This window comes from Megascapheus bottae, chromosome 3 (genome assembly GCF_031878675.1).
Source record: "Megascapheus bottae isolate mThoBot1 chromosome 3, mThoBot2.hap1, whole genome shotgun sequence".
NCBI lineage: Eukaryota > Metazoa > Chordata > Mammalia > Rodentia > Geomyidae > Megascapheus > Megascapheus bottae.
In genome coordinates this window covers 32,544,266-32,563,754 of record NC_143511.1, presented here as the reverse complement: position 1 = coordinate 32,563,754, position 19,489 = coordinate 32,544,266, and the positions used below count along the sequence as shown (strand labels likewise).

Below are 19,489 nucleotides of genomic sequence, written 5' to 3'. Positions count from 1 at the left end.
TGTGCTTTTATGATATCTGTTTCTCATTGCTCACCAAGTCTGTGTCACCTGTGCCCAAGGTCACCGCCTCCACACAGGCCACCATGGCTGCTCCTGAGACTATAACATTTCCTCTTCCCCTCCCCTTCATTGCATAGCAATGAGCAGGCTGGCATCACTTAAGTTTGTAATAAATATCAAAAGGAGAGACTATTTGGCAGTGAGGTGGGGTCCCCCCTGCCTGGCCTCCTCATCTGCCTCTTTTTCCCCTAGGATATAAGTTGCCATGGGCTCCATAGGAAGCCAGCGCCTCAAGGAGCCCAGTGAAGTGGCCACCCCTGACCGGAGTGTGGTGACAAGTTTCAGCTTTGACAGCTTCCAGCTGGAGGCCACGGCAACAGAGGCCACGCAGGACCAGGGCATCAGAGCCAGAGGTGTGTCCACGTTCGTGGATTCGGGTGAGTGTCTCAGAGCTGGGACTGGCCAGAAGACCCTGATCAACCCTGGGGGAGCAGCGGGCCTCAGGACAGGCACACAGTTATGCGGATCCATCAGGATGGGTCTGGGTGACAAGTAGGCCCAGTGTAGGACCTGAGTCCAGGCTTGTTGCCATGCACTGTCCCCTGAGCTTCCCTGCCACTGGGCAGGTGAGAGGGGGAAGCACGGGGAATCAGCGGGCTCGTTGTCGGGTCCCCATCTTTGTACATGAACAGTAGAGGTTGTGCCGGTCAAGCCTGGGGTTGGGTTAGGATGAGCCTCTGCCCCTGAGTGAATGATGATTGCCATGGCCACAGGATTTAGTCACCGTGGTTTGTTTTTTGTTGTTGATGATGTTGTGTGTTTTTGTGTGTTTTGTTTGTTTGTTTGCTAGCTTGCTTGGTTGTGGGCCTGGGTGCTGTCCCTCAGCTCTTTAGCTCAAGGCTAGCACTCTACCACTTTGAACCATAGCACCACTTCCAGTTTTCTGGTGGATAATTGGAGATAAAAGTCTGACAGACTTTCATGCCTAGGCTGGTTTTGAACCTCAGTCCTCAGATCTCAGCCTCCTGAATAGCTGGGATTACAACCATGAGCCACTAGTGCCCAGCCACTGTGGTTTAAACTGTGATTGCTAGGATGAGGGTGGCTCAGTCAGGATTCAACTAGAGAAACAAAATCAATACACAGATAGATAGATAGATAGATAGATAGATAGATAGATAGATAGATAGATAGATAGAGTTAATGTTTTTTTTTGGCTGGTTGTGAGACTTGAACTCAGGGCCTGGGTGCCATCTCTGAGCCTCTTTTTGCTTAAGGCTAGCAATTTACCACTTGAGCCACAATGCTACTTTCGGAGTTTTGAGTGGTTAATTGGAGATAAGAGTCTCCATGGAGGCTGGGAGTTTGGCCTAGCGGTTAAAGTGCTTGCCTAGCATGCATGAAGACCTGGGTTCGATTCCTCGGTACCACATATAGAAAAAAGCCGGAAGTGGTGCTGAGGCTCAAGTGGTAGAGCTCTAGCCTTGAGAAAGTCCAAGGACAGTGCTCAGGCCCTGAGCTCAAGCCCAGGACTGGCAAAAAAAAAAAAAAAAAAAAAGAGTCTCCATGGAAACTTTTCTGGCCAGGCTTTGAACTGAAATCCTCAGATCTCAACCTCCTGAATAGCTAGAATCATTACTGGCAGAAGCCACCCAGTGATGAGCTTGGGTAGAGTTATAGAAATATACATAAAGGGCTATGAGAAACTGGCTTGCCAGGCACCAATGGGTCATTCCTGCAATTCTAGCTACTCAAAAAAGAAAGAAAATAAGAAAGACAGGTAAGAAGAAAGGAAGGAAGGAAAGAAGAAAGGAAAAGGAGATAGAGATAGATACAGAGATAGAGAGAGAGAGACAGAGACAGAGATTATCCTGGGTACCAGTTGCTCATGCCTGTAATCCTACTTAGGAAGCTGAGTCTAAAGATCGAGGTTCAAAGCCAGCCCAGTAAGAAAAACATCCCCAACTCATAGGTCCAACTAACCAACAAAATGCTAGAAGTGGGACTTTGTGGTTCAAGTAGTAGTGCCCCAGACTTGAGAGGAAAAAGCCAAGTCTCTGAGTTCAAGTCCCAGATCTGGCAGCTGTGACCTTCATGACTTCATGATGGACACTCGCTGCGGGCGCCGTGGCTGTGGCCGTGTGCACTGGCCGTCTCCCTCCTGATGTCTCCGTCTAGTGGTGGAAGAGCCGGTGCCCGAGGACCGCTACCATGCCATCTACTTCGCCATGCTGCTGGCTGGCGTCGGTTTCCTGCTGCCATACAACAGTTTCATCACGGATGTCGATTATCTGCATCACAAGTATCCAGGTGGGGCCCTCCAGGCGTGGAACTCTTCCTCTTCTGCCGCTTTCCTTCCTCTTCTTCTTCCACTTCTTCTGCTGCTTCCACTTCCGCTTCCTTTTTTTCCCAGTCTTGGGGTTTGAACTCAGGGTCTGAGCACTGTCCTTGGACTTTTTCCTCAAGGATAGCACTCTGCCACTTGAGCCACAGCACCACTACTGGCTTTTTCTATGTATGTGGTACTGAGGAATCAAACCCAGGTCTTCGTGCATGCTAGGCAGGCACTCTACCACCAGGACAAACTCCTGGCCCATGGAACTCTTCTTACTCAAAGATCTACTCCTTTCTTATCCAGGTGCTATGGTCCACACCTGTAATCCCAGCATAGGAGAGCCATAAGTTTGAAACTAGCCCAGGAAAGTTAACAAGACTCTGTGTCAGAAGTATCCTAATTTTGAAATGCATTGTAACTATGTGTGAAAATAGCAGGAAGAATCTCAAAGAAGCGGCCAGGTGTGTTGCCTAGTGGTATAGTGGTAGGATTATAGGCATGAGCCACTGGCGCCTGGCTTAAGTGTAAGACTTTTTATCTCCAATTAAGCACCAAGACAGACAAACAAACAAACAGAATTAGAGCTCAAATGAAGAATGGCGCCAGCCTTGAGTAAAAACCCTAAGGCAGGCCGGGAGTTTGGCCTAGTGGTTAAAGTGCTTGCCTAGCATGCATGAAGACCCGGGTTCGATTCCTCGGTACCACATACATAGAAAAAAAGCCAGAAGTGGTGCTGAGGCTCAAGTGGTAGAGCTCTAGCCTTGAGAAAGTCCAAGGACAGTGCTCAGGCCGTGAGCTCAAGCCCAGGACTGGCAAAAAAAAAAAAAAAACCCTAAGGCATACACACACATGCACACGCACACACACACACACACACACACACACACACGCACGCACGCACATACGCACGCACACACACACACACACACACGCACGCACACACACACACGCACACACACACGCACACACACACACACACACGCACACACACACGCACACACAGGCTGGGCAGTGGCCCAGGGGGCGGGAAAGGGAACTCCTGCAGACATGACCTGGACGTTGGAACCCTGACATTTCTCCACTGGCTCCCACAGGGACCTCCATCGTGTTTGACATGAGTCTCACCTACATCCTGGTGGCACTGGCAGCTGTACTTCTCAACAACGTCGTGGTGGAGGGGCTGAGTCTACACACTAGGATCACCACAGGTATGCCAGGACCCCTGCACACAGCACCCCATGGCTTCCAGTGTCCCAGCTTTGCCCTCCATGCTCACTAAAAAAAAGGGGGGCAGGGGTTGTATTTCCTAGGAACATTGGGAAAGTAGAGGGGTTCCCCACATACCAGGACCATGCATGGCTTGGTCACTCCATGTTACACCCCAGCTCCCTTTGTCCAGGGTATTCTTTGTGGTGAACCCAGTACAAAACCATCTCTTCTAGGAAGCCCTCCAGGTTATTCTCTAGACCTTCCAGGGGCTCCTGGTTTGCCCAGCGTGGAGTGGGGAAGGGCAGAGAGAGCCCCAGAAAGAGCTCTGACTGCACAAGTGGTTGGGGGGTGATTGGGAGCCCCCTAAAACCACCCCCGCCCCTCACAGCATTTCCCCACAGGCTACCTGTTAGCCTTGGGGCCTCTGCTCTTTATCAGCATCTGTGATGTGTGGCTCCAGCTCTTCTCTCATGACCAGGCCTACGCCATCAACCTGGCTGCGGTGGGCACTGTGGCCTTCGGCTGCACAGGTAGGGAGGGGAGGGGAGTGCACAGCACGCCCGCACGCCCCTTCCCCTTTGTGCACATGGGCTCAGATATCGCCCTTTAGGTCTCACTGTCCTACCTCATTACTTTTGGCTTGGTGCATAGTTCTCCCGATGTAGCCAAGGCTGGCTTTGAACTCAAGGTCCTCCTGCGGGCCTAGATGCTTATAGGCGTGGCCACCACGAGTGGGACAGTCGTTTAAGGCACGCACTGACTGACAGGTAACAAATGGTGTCTCACCGTTTCCCTCCTCTCTCTTAAGTGCAGCAATCAAGCTTCTATGGGTACACGGGGTTGCTGCCCAAGAGGTACACGCAGGGAGTGATGACCGGGGAGAGTGAGTATTGAGGCCCCCGGAGGGGCACCCTGCTGCCATGGGCTGGGGTGTGCATGGGTAGGGCACCGGGCACGCAGGCTTGGGACACTCTGCACCTGAGTGGGGATGGACTGTCAGATGCAAGGAGCATGTGTGTGCCATTTGGGGGTGTGAGGACCCTGTGTGTCCCTGGAATGTCACGGTGGCCCAGGAGGCTGGTGTAGTAGGCAGTGTCTGTGTGTGTCTATGTATGTATGTTGGGGACAGATGCACACTTATGACATCAGGTGCTAGCATCATCAGGCTTGGCACCCACACACACACTTGAGGGGGACCACTCCAGTACACTTCTCCCAAGCTATGAGGCCACCTCTCAGTCACCCCTTCTTCGTAAACAGTTCTCTTCACTCAACTGCCCCTCTCCAAACTTTCCCAGCAACTCACACGGGCCTCCTCCACATCCTGTGGACCTTCAGATTCCCTAATCTGTCCTTTTTTTCTCCAGTTCCTGGCCAGGTGTCAGATGTCCTCCTCTTGTTTTCCTACCCTGTTTCTGAGTCCAGGAAAGCATCGGGGTTCCATGCTCACAAGTGCCAGGCTGGAAGTAAACCTGAGCCAGGGCTGGGTCCTTTTTGCCACATTCTACAGCTTAGTACTGAGGTCAACCAGATGTCCGTAGAGCATTGATGGGGCTATGGTCCTCAGGGAGGTGGGGGGGTTACTGGGTCTATTGCTCACTTTGCTGGTAGATTTTGTGGGTACAGTGAAGCTGGCCCACCAAGATGGTGCTGGCATGTTGATTTAGGGTGAGGGTTATATAGCTAGAACCCCTCGAGAAAGTTTTGTTCAGAATCCTGCCTGTCCCCTGATGGCTTACAGGGACTGTAACCTGGTCCTGCTCCCTGCTGCCAAGTGGTTGGATTTGTATGAAACTCCACCTATTGGCTACAGCCTTCCTGCCCTGCCCCCTGCCAGCCTCTCTGCCCTCACTTGCATCTGACACCTTTCTTCTGTGGTTTGCATCCCACTAAGATCCAAGTGTCTAGACCCCTACTGGGTCCTCTGAGTGCCCAGCAGACTGTGGTGGGCATGTAGGTGTGTGCACAGCCCTAGGGCCAGCTTTTGGAGGGTGGATAAGAAGACCAGGGAGGCCAGGAGGTCTGGATTTGGCGAGATCAGATGTGGCTGGAGCGGGATTGCTGAGGGATCTGGGGCAGGATCCTTGAGGCAGAGCTGGGGGAAGCTGAGGGACGGCCTGAATCTGGATGGGGCTGGATGAGGTGAGGCTGGGGAATGGGTGGGGGGCTTTGGGCATGTGGCAGTGGGCAGGGCCTGGTGGAAGTGAAGCATTGGACATGCTGGTGGGCTGGGCCTGGGAGGAGGGGAGCATTGGACTTGCTGGGGGCATGACAAAAGGGTCAGGGCTTAAGAGCTGAGGCCTGAGGCCCTCTTCCCCCTGAGTCTCTGGTCACCACCGCCCTCAGGCACGGCAGGGGTGATGATCTCCCTGAGTCGCATCCTCACCAAGCTGCTGCTGCCGGACGAACGTGCCAGCACGCTCATCTTCTTCCTGGTGTCCGTGGGCCTGGAGCTGCTCTGCTTCCTGCTGCACCTGCTGGTGCGGCGGAGCCGCTTCGTGCTCTACCACACATCACGGCCTCGGGACAGTCGCCACGCCCCAGCCGGCTACCGTGTGCACCACGACGTGGCCACTGAGGACGTCCACTTGGTGAGTGTGCCTGGGCCACTGGATCCACCACAGGCCCTCCTGTCCACCGCCACTTTCTGTAGCTGAAGTTCCCACCTCGTGGGGACAGACTGGCTGGCACCCCTTTCTGCAGGCTCAGCCTGACTGCTTTCCTACTTAGAGGCACGACCTGGAAGGAGGCATGGACTGAGGTTCACCATTCCAGGGCTCGGGCAGGACCAAAAGGACTCAGGGGTGTGGCTGGCTCCAGAGAGCCAGCCACGAAACCTGGCAGGAGGATCCATCCTGTGACTCCTCCCTTGCAAGGTCAGGGCTCACCTGGAGGGTCTTCTGCAGGCAACTCTGCTGAGGAGTGGGCTTGTGATTTGTCCTTCCCCGCGGGGTGGGCCAGGACAGCCAGAACAAGGCCTAACATCCTCCTGGTGGGCGGGGATGCCCTCTGGTGGCAGCCACCTGTATAGTTCCCCACTCAGGGTCCTAAGGGTACCTACAGAGCACCTGGCCAGGTGAAGGGAAGCTGAACAGGTGTGTTGTTAAACTCCCTATCAGCGCAGTGAACTTGGGATGGCCACACGGATGGGAAGATGTAGAGAATACAGATGGGAAAAGCATTTATGCACAGTTCAGGGCTGGGGTAGCGTGGGGACAGCTGGGGAGCAGGGTGCCGGAAGGAGGAAGTTTGAGGGGGCTGTGCTTCGTGTGGCCAGAAGTAGGAAGAGGGTTCACAAGAGAGAATGAACTGTCTCAGAAGTTTTATTTTATTTTTTTCCAGGCCTGGAGTTTGAACTCGGCCTGAATGCTACTCCTGAGATTCCCTTATTCTCCATGCTAGCGCCCTACCACTTTTTCTGAGTAGGTTATTGGAGATAACCACTTTACTGCCCAGGCTGGCTTCAAACTGTGATCCTCAGAGCTCAGCTTCTTGTGAAGCTGAGATTACAAGTGTGAGCCACAGGCTCCTGGCTGAAATCTTGATAAGAAGTGGGGTTAGGGGTGTAGCCTCGTGGTACAGTGCTCTCCTAGTATACACAAAGCCCTAGGGTCGATTTCTTGGTACCACATACTCAGAAAAGGCTGGAAGTGGTGTTGTGGCTCAGGAGGCAGAGCACTAACCTTGAGTAAAAAGTGTCCAAGGATAGTGCTCAGGTCCTGAGTTTAAGTCCCAGGACTGGCAAAAAATAAGAAGAAGAAGGAAGAGGAGGAGGAGGGGGGGGGGAGAAGGAAGGGGGGCCCAGGAGTTTGACCTAGTAGTAGAGTACTTGCCTAGCATGCACGAAGACCTGGGTTCAGTTTCTCAGTACCACATACATAGAAAAAGCTGTAAGTAGTGCTGTGGCTCAAGTGGTAGGGCTCTAGCCCTGAGAAAGCCCAAGGACACTGCTCAGGCCCTGAGTTCAAGCCCTAGGACTGGCAAAAAAAAAAAAAAAAAAAAAGAATGGAGAAGGTGTCTACGCTCAGTAGGCACCAGTTGTATGCCAGCCTGAATGTGCTGTTCTTCTGGGCTTGGAATGCTGGCCCCATGCCTTCCATCCATCCTCCTACCAAACCTGGCCTTCTGTCCCCCTGTTCCAGGAACACCAAGCTCCATCCCTGACCACCAGTGGGTCCCCAAAGGACAGCCCAACTCATGAGCCATCGGGGGGCGGCAGTGGAGCCTACGTACGTTTTGATGTGCCCCGGCCCCGAGCCAAGCGCAGTTGGCCCACCTTTAGAGGTGAGAGGGCCCCTGTGCACGCCCCCGCAGTCCCCATTGCATGCCATTGTGTGCCCAGATGGGAGGCAGCAGAGTCCCTGTGGTCACGGCCCTCTGACCGCCCGCCCGCCCCCAGCCCTGCTCTTGCATCGGTACGTGGTGGCCCGGGTCATCTGGGCCGACATGCTGTCCATCGCCGTGACTTACTTCATCACGCTGTGCCTGTTCCCCGGCCTCGAATCCGAGATCCGCCACTGCGTCCTGGGCGAGTGGCTGCCCATCCTCGTCATGGCTGTGTTCAACCTCTCGGACTTCGTGGGCAAGGTGAGCGAGCTCCAGGAGGCCTTGGACCGCCCAGCAGCGCCCCCAGGCTGAGGACACACACAGGTCCCTGGTAGAGAAGGGGGGCAGCCATGCACGTCCCAGATCGGCATCTGTCAGGTGCAGCACCCCCTCCTCTGGCATCAGGGCCTCTAGTTACTGGGTTCCTTGGGATGGTGTGGGCTAGCAGAGAATTGGGGAGCAGAGTGAGCTGGGGAGCACCCGATAGTAGCTGGTCCTCTGCTGCCTGGGCAGACGACTGGCAGCCAGCGACTGAGGAGAATGCGGTTCAAGGATTCACGCAGATCTGGGCCAGGCCTTCTCCTAATGGGTAAAGAGCTTGTGGCTCAGAAAGGTAAAGCTACTTACCCGGAGACCCACAGCTGAGGGCGGGGGGATGTCCAAGAAGTGAGTCTCTGTGTCCAGAGATGGCGAGGCTGACGGAGTTCCTGTGTCTGAATCCTAATCCTGCTGTTCTGCTGCTTGAAGCTTTGATTGTCTTGTCTTCATTGTTCAAATAGAGCCCAGACTCCATCTAGCAAGGGTATTATAAGTAGAAAGCATGGTGGTTCATGACTGTAATCCCGGTCAAGTATGAGAGGCATAGGTAGGATGAATGTGGCTTAAGGCAAGGGTGGGCAAAAATGGGGAGAGACTATCTGAAAAAAAAATTAAAGCAAAATAGGGCAGGAAGCATGGCCTAGGGGTAAAGTGCTTGCCTAGCATGCACAAAGCCGTGGGTTCGATTCCTCTGTACCACATACACAGAAGCAATTGGAAGTAGTGCTGTGGCTCAAGTGGCAGGGCATTAGCCTTGAGAAAGCCCAAGCACTGTGCCCAGGAGTTCAAGTCCTAGAACTGGCCAAAAATTTAAAAAATTAAATTAAAAAAAATGTATATATAAGCAAAATGGAGCCGGGGGTGAGGTTTTATTTACACAATTGGAGGCATGGTTTAAGTGCTGGGACATGGCTTGCTTGAGTAGGCGTGGCTTGTCTTGGGGGCGTGGCTCCCTGCCTAGCAAGCATGGAGTCTGGCTGTTACAATGGGGTTTGGAGTGCCAGGCAGGAAACCCACAGGTCTGGCTCCCTGCAGATCCTGGCGGCTCTACCCGTGGACTGGCGGGGTACACACCTGCTGGCTTGCTCCTGCCTGCGTGTGGTCTTCATTCCCCTCTTCATCCTGTGTGTGTACCCCAGCGGCATGCCTGCCCTCCGCCACCCAGCCTGGCCCTGCATCTTCTCACTGCTCATGGGTATCAGCAACGGCTACTTTGGCAGTGTGCCCATGATCTTGGCAGCTGGCAAAGTGAGCCCCAAGCAGCGGGAGCTGGCAGGTAAGGTGGCTGTCCCATGCAGTGTAATTTCCCTCAGGCGGGGAAACTGAGGCCAGGATAAGCATGCTGCAAAGTGCATTTGATTCCATGGGTCAAGCTGACCTCAGGAAGGTTGGAGATGTCTGGACATCTGTCAGTCATCTCATGCAGACACTATTACCTTCTCTTGCACTTGGCAAGCCCCTCCTGCCTGCCAGACTCCGTCTATCTGACAAGCTGGCTGGATGATGGAAAGTAAAAAAGTAAACTTCAGCCAGGTGCTGGTGGCACATGCCTTAATCCTAGCTCCTTGGGAGGCTGAGAGGGCAAGGATTGCATTTTGAGGGCAGAAAACGGTAAGGCTATCTCTAAATAACGAGCAAACTGTCCCTCTAGAGTCATGGCTCAGTTGATACAGTGTTGAATAGCACAGTCAGGCAAGCCTGAAATCCTGAGTTTAAGCCTTCACATAGGGATGGGGGTCCAGGGTGGGGTAAATTCTAGTCTGAGAAATGAAAGCACCTGTAATCTTAGCTATTTAGGAGTCTGAGATCTGAGGATCGTGGTTCAAAGCCAGCCCAGGCATTAAAGTCTGTGAGACACTAATCTCCAATTAACCACCAGAAAACTGGAAGTGGCACTGTGGCTCAAGGGGTAGAGCAGTAGCCTTGAGCTGAAGAGCTCAGGGACAACTGTCCATCAGCCCCAGGCCCAGAGATCAAGTCCCATGACCAACCCCCCCAAAAAAAAATTAAAAAAGAAAGAAAGAAATGGAAGCAGTAGAAGTCTGAGAAGTTCTGCAAAGACTCAATAAGGAGGTGACGTGATCAGAGCTGGACTACATGATGAGGGAGAGCCATATGAGGATGCGAAGGGTGGGGAGGGCACTTGAGGCAGGAGCATCTTTCTGTTCTTAGGGTGAGGGGGGGGCACAGGGGAAGGTGGGGTCTGACTGAGCACCAGCACCCAGGTTGGTCCAGGACAGAGCTGGGAGCAGGAGCTGGAGTTTGGATCCATTTTGACTGCTGGAGGAACACTGGGGTTGTCTGTGGCCTCAGCTCCTGTGGCTGCCCCTGATCTCCATCTTCAGGCCAATCTTGTCCACAGGGAACACCATGACCGTGTCATACATGTCCGGGTTGACGCTGGGCTCTGCCGTGGCCTACTGTACCTACAGCCTGACCCGCGAAGCTCACAGCAGCTGCTTCCACACGATCACCAACAGCTCTGTCCCCACCGGGCCCTGAGCCCAGCCCTGCCTGAAGCCCCTGGCAAGGGAGCCTCTCAGGCTAGATGAGGGGCCCAAGGCCTGAAGCCCCCCTCCTGCCCCTGCCTCAGTGCCTGCAGGGGGGCCCCCTGGCTTCCTCATACACCAGTGATGGTACCTGCCTGGGCCCAGCCATCTTCTCCGGCCTGGAGCAGGGCTCTGTGCGGCCCCCCATTGTGTCCCGTCTCACCCCCATCCTGCCCTGCGTCCGGTGGCTTTAGCTCTAGCCAATCCAGCACTCAGCTACCCCAGCCAGGATGGCTAGGCACAAGCTTAGTGTCCCCCTCACTAATGTGGGTGCCCTGGTCAGGACACGAGGCCTTGGATGAAGGGGTGCCCCTCAGTCCTGCAACCCTCCCCCCACAGCCTGTTTGCTCTAGCTGCAGCAGCCCCTTTGGGGGGCTCTGGGAACTTGATAGGGGGTGTCCATTCCCTGCTGTGACCACCCCATGTACTCCCTGAGGGGCACAGGGCACAGTGGGAGCCCCTCTGAATCCTTCTGACCCACTCGTGCTCCAGGAGAAGGGACACCTCAGGTCTGCTCTTTATCTGATAGTCCTGGCTGAGTGCAGGACGGGCTGCGAGCACTGGACAGTCAGCTAGCTCCCCAGTGTCCTGCCAAACCCAGCCCTCCCAGAGGTGCCACCTCCTGCTGTGTCCTGTGCACCTGCGTGTCCTCTAGCGCACTAGCCATTAAAGATGACGACAGAGACTGCCTGCCGCCACCACCACCTCTCCCGGAGTGTTTGTGGGGGGTTGGAAGCGACAGGGTGCCCCCTGTGGGGTGCAGGGTGGGACCTCTGCAGCACTTGGCCACATATCTATGGAGAGCTGGTAGGAGCAGGAGAAAGTCCTGGGGTGGGGATGGGGGGGCGGGGAATGGCTAGCAGGATGGTCTCTGCCCTGGAAACCTCTGCGGTCAGCTGTGTGTATGACTTGTGCGTTCTGACCAGATCCCTGACTTGTTCCGTGCCTCAGTATCCCCAAGGAGCAGGAATGGGATGTGAGGACCACTGGGCCTGAAGGAAGAATCATCCCTAGGTTAGAGAAGAGCTGGGGGCAGGGACCAGAGGCAATATCCGAGGCTGCCACCAGGTGGCACCAGTGCAACAATGTTCTGAGCCTCTGTAGGCAGGCTTGCTGCCAGGCTTGTTTTTTTGCCTCTCATTGTCCTGAGCCAGTGCTTGGTTGTCTCTTTGTACAAGCCTAGGGTGGCTTATGTTCATCATCAATGAGTTAAGTTCCCAACCCCAGGTTTTGTAAGTTGAGCTTGGGAGCTAGAACTTTTGCATAGCTCATCCAGGCCCAGGCCTGTTCAGATTACCGGTGTTTTCTCCAGGTATGGGATAGGTGTGTGGAATCCCTTTTGGTCTTATTGTTTTTCCACAATTCTGGAGTTTAAACTTTAGGCGTCATGCACACAGCTAGAAGGAGAGGGTGATCTTTCCTGCACACTTTTATGCTTGAGCCATATCCACCAGTCCTTTTTTGCTTTTTATTTCAAATAGATTTTGTGTGTGTGTGTGTGTGTCATGGGGCTTGAACTAGGCCTGGGCCCTGTCCCTCAGAGCTGGCTTTGAACCTTGATCCTCAGATCTCATCCTCCTGAGTAGCTAGGATTACAGGCTTCAAGTAACATTTTGAGATTTTGTTGTATTGGCCTCAAGATTTCGATCCTCCTACCTCTGCTGTTTTTTTTTTTTTTTTTTTTTTCCCGACAGTCCTAGGGAATGAACTCAGGGCCTGGACACTGTCCTTGGGCTTTCCTCAAGGCTAATGCTCTACCACTTGAGCCACAGCACCACTTCAGGTTTTTCTATAGATGTAGTTCTGAGGAATAGAACCCGGGTCTTTGTGCATGCTAGGCAAGCACTCTATATGCCAAACTCCTGGCCTCTGCCTCATATCTAGGATCACAAGCACTCCCTGCCATGCTTCCAGCTTGCTGGTTGAGATGGGGTCTTGCTACTTTTTTGTTTGCCTTGAACCTTAGTCCACTGGATTGTCACCTCACCAGTCACTGGGATTATACAGGTTGAGCAACCATGCATGGCCTTCATGCTATGTTTTTTTTGCAGGGTGGGGGAGGGAGGGCCAGTCCTGGGGATTGAACTCAGGGCCTGGGCACTGTCCCTGAGCTTCTTTTGCTCAAGGCTAGCACTCTACCACTTGAGCCACAGCACAACTCTTGGCTTTAAGTGATACTGAGGAATGGAACACAGAGCTTCATACTTGGTGTGCAAGCATTCTACCACTTAGCCACACTCCTAACCCCTTCACACTACATTTTAAATGAAGAAAGAAGAATGCTTTTGGGCCAGGAGTTTGGCCTAGTGATAGAATGTTTGCCTAGCATGCACGAGGACCTTGGTTCCATTCCTCAGTACCACATACATAGAAAAAGCCAGAAGTGGTGCTGTGGTTCAAGTGGTAGAGCTCTAGCCTTGAGAAAGCCCCATGACTGGCAAAAACAAAACAAAATAACACACAAAAAGTAAACTTTTGCTGGGAATTTGTCCTAGTGGTAAGAGTGTTTGCCTAGCATGCACAAAGACCTGGGTTCGATTCTTCAGTACCACATACATAGAAAAACCAGATGTGGTGCTATGGCACAAGTGGCAGGGTGCTAGCCTTGAGGAAAAAGCCCAAGCATGCTCAAGCCTGCCCCAGGACTGGCAAAAAGAATGCTTGCTAGCCTGAGAACTTTCTTAAGTGTGTGACACAGTGTAAGTGTACCTAACAGCTGCTGGCCCCACTCTGAGCCGAGTGCCTGAAGCTGAGTTGTGCCACTGGAAAAGCTGAGGTCTCATTGTCTTAAACCTTTTATTTTGGGGGGGTGGGGCTTGAACCAGGGCCTAGGCATCTTCTCCTCAAGGCTGGCAATCTACCACTTGAGCCACTGTGCCACTTCTGGCTTTTTCTGTTTAGTGGTACTGAGGAATTGAACCCAGGGCTTGGTGCATGCTTCATAAGAACTCTACCACAGTCCTAGCTCTCATTGTCCTGAATTTAAATAAGCTCAAATTTAGACACATGTGGGTGCACTGGCGCACACACACGCACGTGCACGCATACACACACACACACGCACGCATACATAGGCCACAGGACTCAACTCCCAGTCTACTGCTGCCCCCGAGTGCCTGAAACAGCTGGCTGCTCCCAGAATGAACCCACCCACCCCTGAAATAAATCACTCCAAGCAACAGTACTTTTCCAATTAAATCTTTTTTTCCTTTTTTTTTTTTATGAAAAAGATCACACAGAATTTTTGCCAACAAAATTTCAAAAGAAACTTAAAAAAAAGTCAAATAATAACTCCCCCCCTTCCAAAAAAAAAAAAACCAACAAAAATAAAAACCCAAAGTCTGGCTTTTCCTTTCCTCTAGATTGTCTGCTGGAGTCCTCCGGGGTCCGGAAGGCGCAGGGGCTAGTTAAGTGCTTTTGGGCCCAAGCAGGGGCTGAGCTCGGGCTCCCCTCTCCCTCTCTTTCTTCCATCTGGGGGTGCATACAGTACACGTGGGCAGGGCAGGGGGTGCTAAGGGTTGAGGGTGGCGGTGAAGCCGGGTGCTAGACACTCACAATCTAACAGGAAATAAAAAATAATATTCTGCACGTCAGAATGTGTTTTTTTTTATAATTTCATAGCTATTTTTCACAGTTTTAAAAAGTTTATATATATATTTATATATATTTATCTTTATATATATAATTAAAAAGTCGACTCCATTTAAAGGTGTATGATACAAGGATGGGCGAGTCTTGGTACAATAAAACTGTACAGGTAAAAGCGCCTCCCTGTGGCGGGAGGGGCTGGACGTGGCCGGGCGCAGGTTTCAGCACCATTTTGGGGGGTTCTCGTAGTGTGAAGTTCTGGCACCGAGTGTCACTTCTGGGCTGCCCTCCCCCCTGGCTTGTTCCCCAAGTCCAGGCTGTCCTGAGAGCATGGGGGAGGGCGTGGCAGACGCCCAGATGCCCGGCGAAGTCGTCGAATCTGGCTGGCATTGGGGGTCCCCCAACCCGTGCTGGGGGGCCTGAGCCCCATGGTGACTTCACTTCCTCCCCACCACATCAGTCTGCACAGGCCAAGGGTGTGGGGGTCTGGGAGTTGGGTGCCTGAGGGAAGCCAGGACCTGTCCTGGCTAGGGCCACCCCAAGCCACACATAACCCCATGGGGACGTGTGCACATGTGCACACGCGTGCATGCATACGGGCATACACATGTACACACTCGCCGGGCGTCCGCATGCACACCTGGCTGGGTGGGTGTGGCAGGGCTGGGGTGCACTCAGCAGAGCACGGGCACGCCGTCTGTGGAGAAGATCATGCCGGTGGTGGGCTCGTAGGTGCCGGCCAGGTAGTACAGGCCCTCGCCGTCCTGGTATTTCTTGGTCTTGACCATCTGCTCATACTGCTCCAGGCCCACCACCAGGCACTTATGCGACACCGTCTGCACATCGTTCTCGTCCACGTGCGAGGACTGGTACAGGGCACGCTGCCATGGGAAGGGGTGATGGTGGTGGGCACGGGGCCGAGGAGGGGGAGCCCTGTCCCATCCTGAGCCACAGGGGCCTGGCTGGGAGACCCAGACAGGAGGACACGGGGAGGCAGGCAGACCAAGGGAAACCAAGCAAAGCCACCACAGACAGCAAGAGACAGCGCAGCGGACATGGAGGATCGTGAGGACAGGAACGGACAGACACCAAGAGACAGAGACGAGGCAGGGACAAGGTGGCCCGTGGGTTTCTCAGCTGTGGGGGTCAGCATGGTCCAGGCTGAAAGGAGAAGCCCAGCCCCACATGGCCTTCCTACCTCCATGAAGTCCTTCCTCTGGCTGGAGGCGCGCAGGGCTGTGGGGAGGCCACGGCTGGACTTCTGGTCCCAGTGCTGGGCGTGGGAAAAAGGGAGACAGGGACAGGTGGGTACGGGCCCTGCCCCCTGTGACCCCAGGACAGCCCGGGCCCAGGCCCTCACCTGGCCCTCGTGGAACTGTTTGCCAGGGCTGGTCTCCTCAGGGTGGTAGAACCACTTGACCCGGACCACCATGTTGTTGCCCCACGACTCCCACATGCTCTGGATGCGGCCGATGTAGGGCAGGTTGGGCCGGCCGGCCGACAGGAACACAGCGCAGTCCCCGATGCGGATCATCTCCTTGCCGCGAACGATGGCCTTGTAGAAAAGCTTGCGGGCCTTGCCCTTCATGCCGCGCCGCTGTGGGAAGAGAAGCCATCGGTCAGCAGGCCAGGCCCAGGACAGGGAGCCGGGGATCTCCCGGAACCCAGCTCCTGACCACTCTAAGCCACGCAAGTAAGTTTGTGTTGGCCCCAACTGGAGAAATCTCTTGTTCAAGTTTGGATCTGGAATGTTCCACCAAAGCTCCTATATAGAAAGCTTGCAAGTGGTGCAACCTTTAAGAGGCGGAGCTTTGCTAGGTGCCGTCGCTCACACCTGCAACCCTAGCTACTCAGGAGGCTGAGATCTGAGGATCAAAGTTCAAAGCCAGCCTAGCCTCAAAAGTCCATGAGACTCATCTCCAATTAACCACCAGAAAACCGAAAGTGGAGCTGTGACTCAAGGGGTAGGGCGGTAGCCTTGAGCTGAAGAGCTCAGGGATAGAGTACTCAGGCCCAGAGTTCAACTTCCACTACTGACCAAAAAGAAAGAAAAAGAGGAGAAAGTGGGTCACTGTAGGTGCATTTTTTGTTGTTTTTTTTCTTGCTTGTTTTTGCCAGTCCTGGGGTGTGACCTCAGGGCCTGAGCATTGTCCTTGGGCTTTCTCAAGGCCTCTGCCACAGCACCACTTCAGGTTTTTTTCTGTGTGTGGTACTGAGGAATTAAACCTGGGTCTTTGTGCATTCCAGGCAAGCACTCTACCACTAGGCCAAACTCCCAGGCCCTGTAAGTGTGTTCTTGCTGTATCTGCTCCGCCATGTTCTCTCTCATTAGAAACTCAAAGTAATGAAGCCAAATGACCGTGGACAAAAATCTCAAAAATTAAAATAAAACCAAACCTTTTTTTCCTTACTGGTTATGCTAGATTTTTTTTTTTTTGTGCCAGTCCGAGGCTTGAGCTCAGGGCCTGAGCACTGTCCTTGTGCTTTCTCAAGGTTAGAGTTCTACGACTTGAGCTACAGCACTTCCAGCTTTTTCTGTGTACATGATACCGAGGAATTCATGCATGCTAGGCAAGCACTCTACCTCTAGGTTACCCTCCACCCCCGCCCGAGATTTTTGCTATAGACAAAAAGCTAATCAACATACTCCTTTTACTTCTTTGACATGTGGGCCCCCCCCCCACATCATCAAAAGGTTCCACAGCTCTAAGTCCTTCAAATCCCTGTCCTGGGAGCTAGCAGGACTCAGACTCTCACTGGGACCAGCAGAGACTGCTGCTCCTGATGTGAGGCAGGCCCAGGAGAGGCAGAGTATGGGGCACAAGCCACTGTGCAGGTCGATCTCGGCAAGTGTGGATGGAGCCCCTGTCCCTGTATCACATGGGCAGATGCTGGCACCATTACAAAGCCAATGTCCAGCGGCCTAGGGTCAGGCAGCTCCAACTCACTGGCTCATGCCCAACTTATAGAACCTTGAGCAATGTGAGACTAAATACCAGGTGCTCATGCCTGTAAATCCTAGCTACTCACGAGACTAAGATCTCAAGATCACTGAATATCTGCAAAACTCTTATCTCCAATTAACCAACAAAAACCCTAAGTAGAGCTGTGGCGCAAGTGGCAGAGCACCAACCTAAAAGAAACAAAAAAGGAGCCTTGCCCTCCAAAACAGAGGGCACAGTGAAAGCCCTCGGTGCCAGGGGCACACCTGGGCAACCACTCATGTTCACCATGCTGTTCATCTTACAAGCCCATGCATGGATGTGCATCTATGATCATACATGTAGGTGTACATGGGTGTGTGGGGACAGAGCCCCACGTGGCTGGCATGTGGCTGGCAGGACTCCTCTGAGGGCCTTGATCCCAGCCATGTAGAGCTGCCTTTTACGTCCCACTGAGCAGTTAGCTGAGTGTGTGCCAGGGTGTGTCCCGGCCCAGAGAAGGGACCTTGGGCTTTAGCTGGCAAGCCCTAGCTAGGGAGGCTCTGACTGAGGGGATGGGAGGATTCGGGCCTCCAAAGCTCGTAACCTGGGCCATGAGCTGGCCCCCACTGGGCAGCTATGAGTGGAAAGCTGGCACGGACAGCACCCTGGAGCCCCGGGCCATCACCTGGGTGGGCTTGCCGAACCACTTCCAGAGCTGCCGGGCAGGCAGGAAGGCAGCAATCTTGGGCCTGTTCTCCACAGATGGCAGGCGCTGGCGCTTGGCCAGCTCCTTGGTGGTGGGTAGGTGGACGCCCTCTCTCTTCTTGGGTCGGCTCTTGGCCCCAGCTCCAGTCTGGGCTTTGGGTGGTGGGGGCTGGGGTGGCATGGCAGGGGGCTGGGCAGCAGGTGCCTTCTTGCTTGGGGAGTGGGTGGAGGAGCGGGCCTTATTGGCCGGCTTGGCTGCCTTGGTGGACAGGGTGGGCGGCGGGGTGGAGGGGCTGGCCGAGGGCACGGGGGCCGCCTCGTCATCTGAGCTGCAGGACGAGTCCTCGTCTGTGGTGGAAGAGGAGGAAGAGGAGGAGGAGGACGACGACGACGATGAGGAGGAGGAGGAAGAGGAGGAGGAAGAGGAAGAGGAAGAGGAGGAAGAGGAGGAAGAAGAGGAGGATGAAGAAGAGGAGGAGGAAGATGAAGAGGAGGAGGAGGAAGAGGAGGCTGGGGAGGAGGCCCTGGAGCTGGATGCACTGCAGTGACGGCCCCCAGTGCCCCGGCCTTCCTCCCCAGTTTTGTCTCCGTCCTCCTCGCCCTCAGTCTCTGAGCTGCTGCCGCTGCTGCTGCTGCTACTCCCGCTGCTGCTGCTACTGCTGCTGCTGCTGCTGCTGTTTGTCTCTGACTCCTCAGCCCCGTCCTGTTCAGCCTGGGTCTTGTCTGGGCTCTTGGGGGTCTTGGGATCTTCCAGTGGGAGCCCTGGCCCGGGCTCTTGGGTGAGGTCCCCTTCCAGGGCCTTGGGCCAGGCCACCTTGGGCTCTCCACTGCCCGCTGCTGGGGCATAGCTCGCCAGGCTCAGCAGGCCCTTGGGCTCCTGCCAGCCCCCAACCCCTGGGTCTTCCCGCAGCAACAGGGCCTCTTTGGCCTTCTTGCTCTTAGGGGATGTGACCCCTTCGTGGTCCAGTTTGACGAGCAGCTTGGCGTCCTCCCCTGGCCTCCGGGGGCCCTTGGTGCCTGACTCCTCAGCAGTACGTGTCTTTTTGGGCTTTGGGCGGGTGGCAGGCATGGTGACGAGGGGAGCCGGGGCCAGGGCGGTGGTGGGTGCTGGCAACTCTCCAAAGGGCTCAGGAGCCGGGCAGCTGGTGAATGTGGGTGGTGCAGGGCTGGGCTGAGGGGGAGGTGGGCGAGCCTTTGGGGCCTTGGCCCGCTTGTCCACAGGTTCTGGGGTGCTCTTCTTGGAGCTTGGGGTGTTGACTGGCTCCAGGGCCAAAGGGGTACTGGGGACCTCCTCTTTGGCAGTCCCCTCCTCCAGGGCAGCCGCTCTGTCTGGAAAAGAGAAGACAACAGATGGAGGCCAAGGCGGGGGTGTGCCAGGCTTGCTGGGGCCTTGCAGGTGGAAGAAGAGCTAGGAAAGCTCTGGTTGCAGACAGGTATGGTGACTTACTTTTAATCCTAGCTACTTGGGAGGCAGAGATAGGAGGATTGTGGTTTGAGGTCAGCTGAGGTAAAAACAAGCTCCGGGAGCTGACTGG

General features: G+C 54.4%; 2 protein-coding genes across 3 annotated transcripts in view; one reads left to right on the top strand and one right to left on the bottom strand.

The window, feature by feature from the left end:
• Positions 1 to 256: 256 nt before the first annotated feature.
• On the top strand, positions 257 to 11,411 carry Slc29a4 (solute carrier family 29 member 4). Its single transcript, XM_090329080.1, has 10 exons — positions 257 to 437; positions 2,179 to 2,310; positions 3,430 to 3,543; positions 3,946 to 4,074; positions 4,353 to 4,427; positions 5,891 to 6,135; positions 7,687 to 7,828; positions 7,944 to 8,131; positions 9,224 to 9,464; positions 10,551 to 11,411. The coding sequence occupies exons 1-10, from the start codon at positions 266 to 268 to the stop codon at positions 10,688 to 10,690; spliced, it is 1,578 nt and encodes a 525-aa protein (XP_090185206.1). The 5' UTR covers positions 257 to 265; the 3' UTR covers positions 10,691 to 11,411.
• A 3,475-nt stretch (positions 11,412 to 14,886) lies between these two features.
• The window catches only part of Tnrc18 (trinucleotide repeat containing 18), a 76,916-nt gene continuing 72,313 nt past the window's right edge, over positions 14,887 to 19,489 (bottom strand). For both annotated transcript variants that reach the window (XM_090329819.1, XM_090329818.1), the window contains 4 exons: positions 17,935 to 19,283; positions 15,686 to 15,922; positions 15,524 to 15,598; positions 14,887 to 15,206 (listed from right to left, as the gene is read on the bottom strand). In XM_090329819.1, the coding sequence (XP_090185945.1) occupies positions 15,000 to 15,206; positions 15,524 to 15,598; positions 15,686 to 15,922; positions 17,935 to 19,283 (1,868 nt within the window). In that variant the 3' untranslated portion in view covers positions 14,887 to 14,999. The remainder of the gene's footprint in view (positions 15,207 to 15,523; positions 15,599 to 15,685; positions 15,923 to 17,934; positions 19,284 to 19,489) is intronic.

Coding starts and splice junctions, on each gene's coding strand:
- Slc29a4 (XM_090329080.1), top strand. CDS start 266: ATGGGCTCCATAGGAAGCCAGCGCCTCAAGGAGCCCAGTGAAGTGGCC. Junction 8,132..9,223: donor TCTCGGACTTCGTGGGCAAG/GTGAGCGAGCTC, acceptor GGCTCCCTGCAG/ATCCTGGCGGCTCTACCCGT. Junction 9,465..10,550: donor CAAGCAGCGGGAGCTGGCAG/GTAAGGTGGCTG, acceptor TCTTGTCCACAG/GGAACACCATGACCGTGTCA.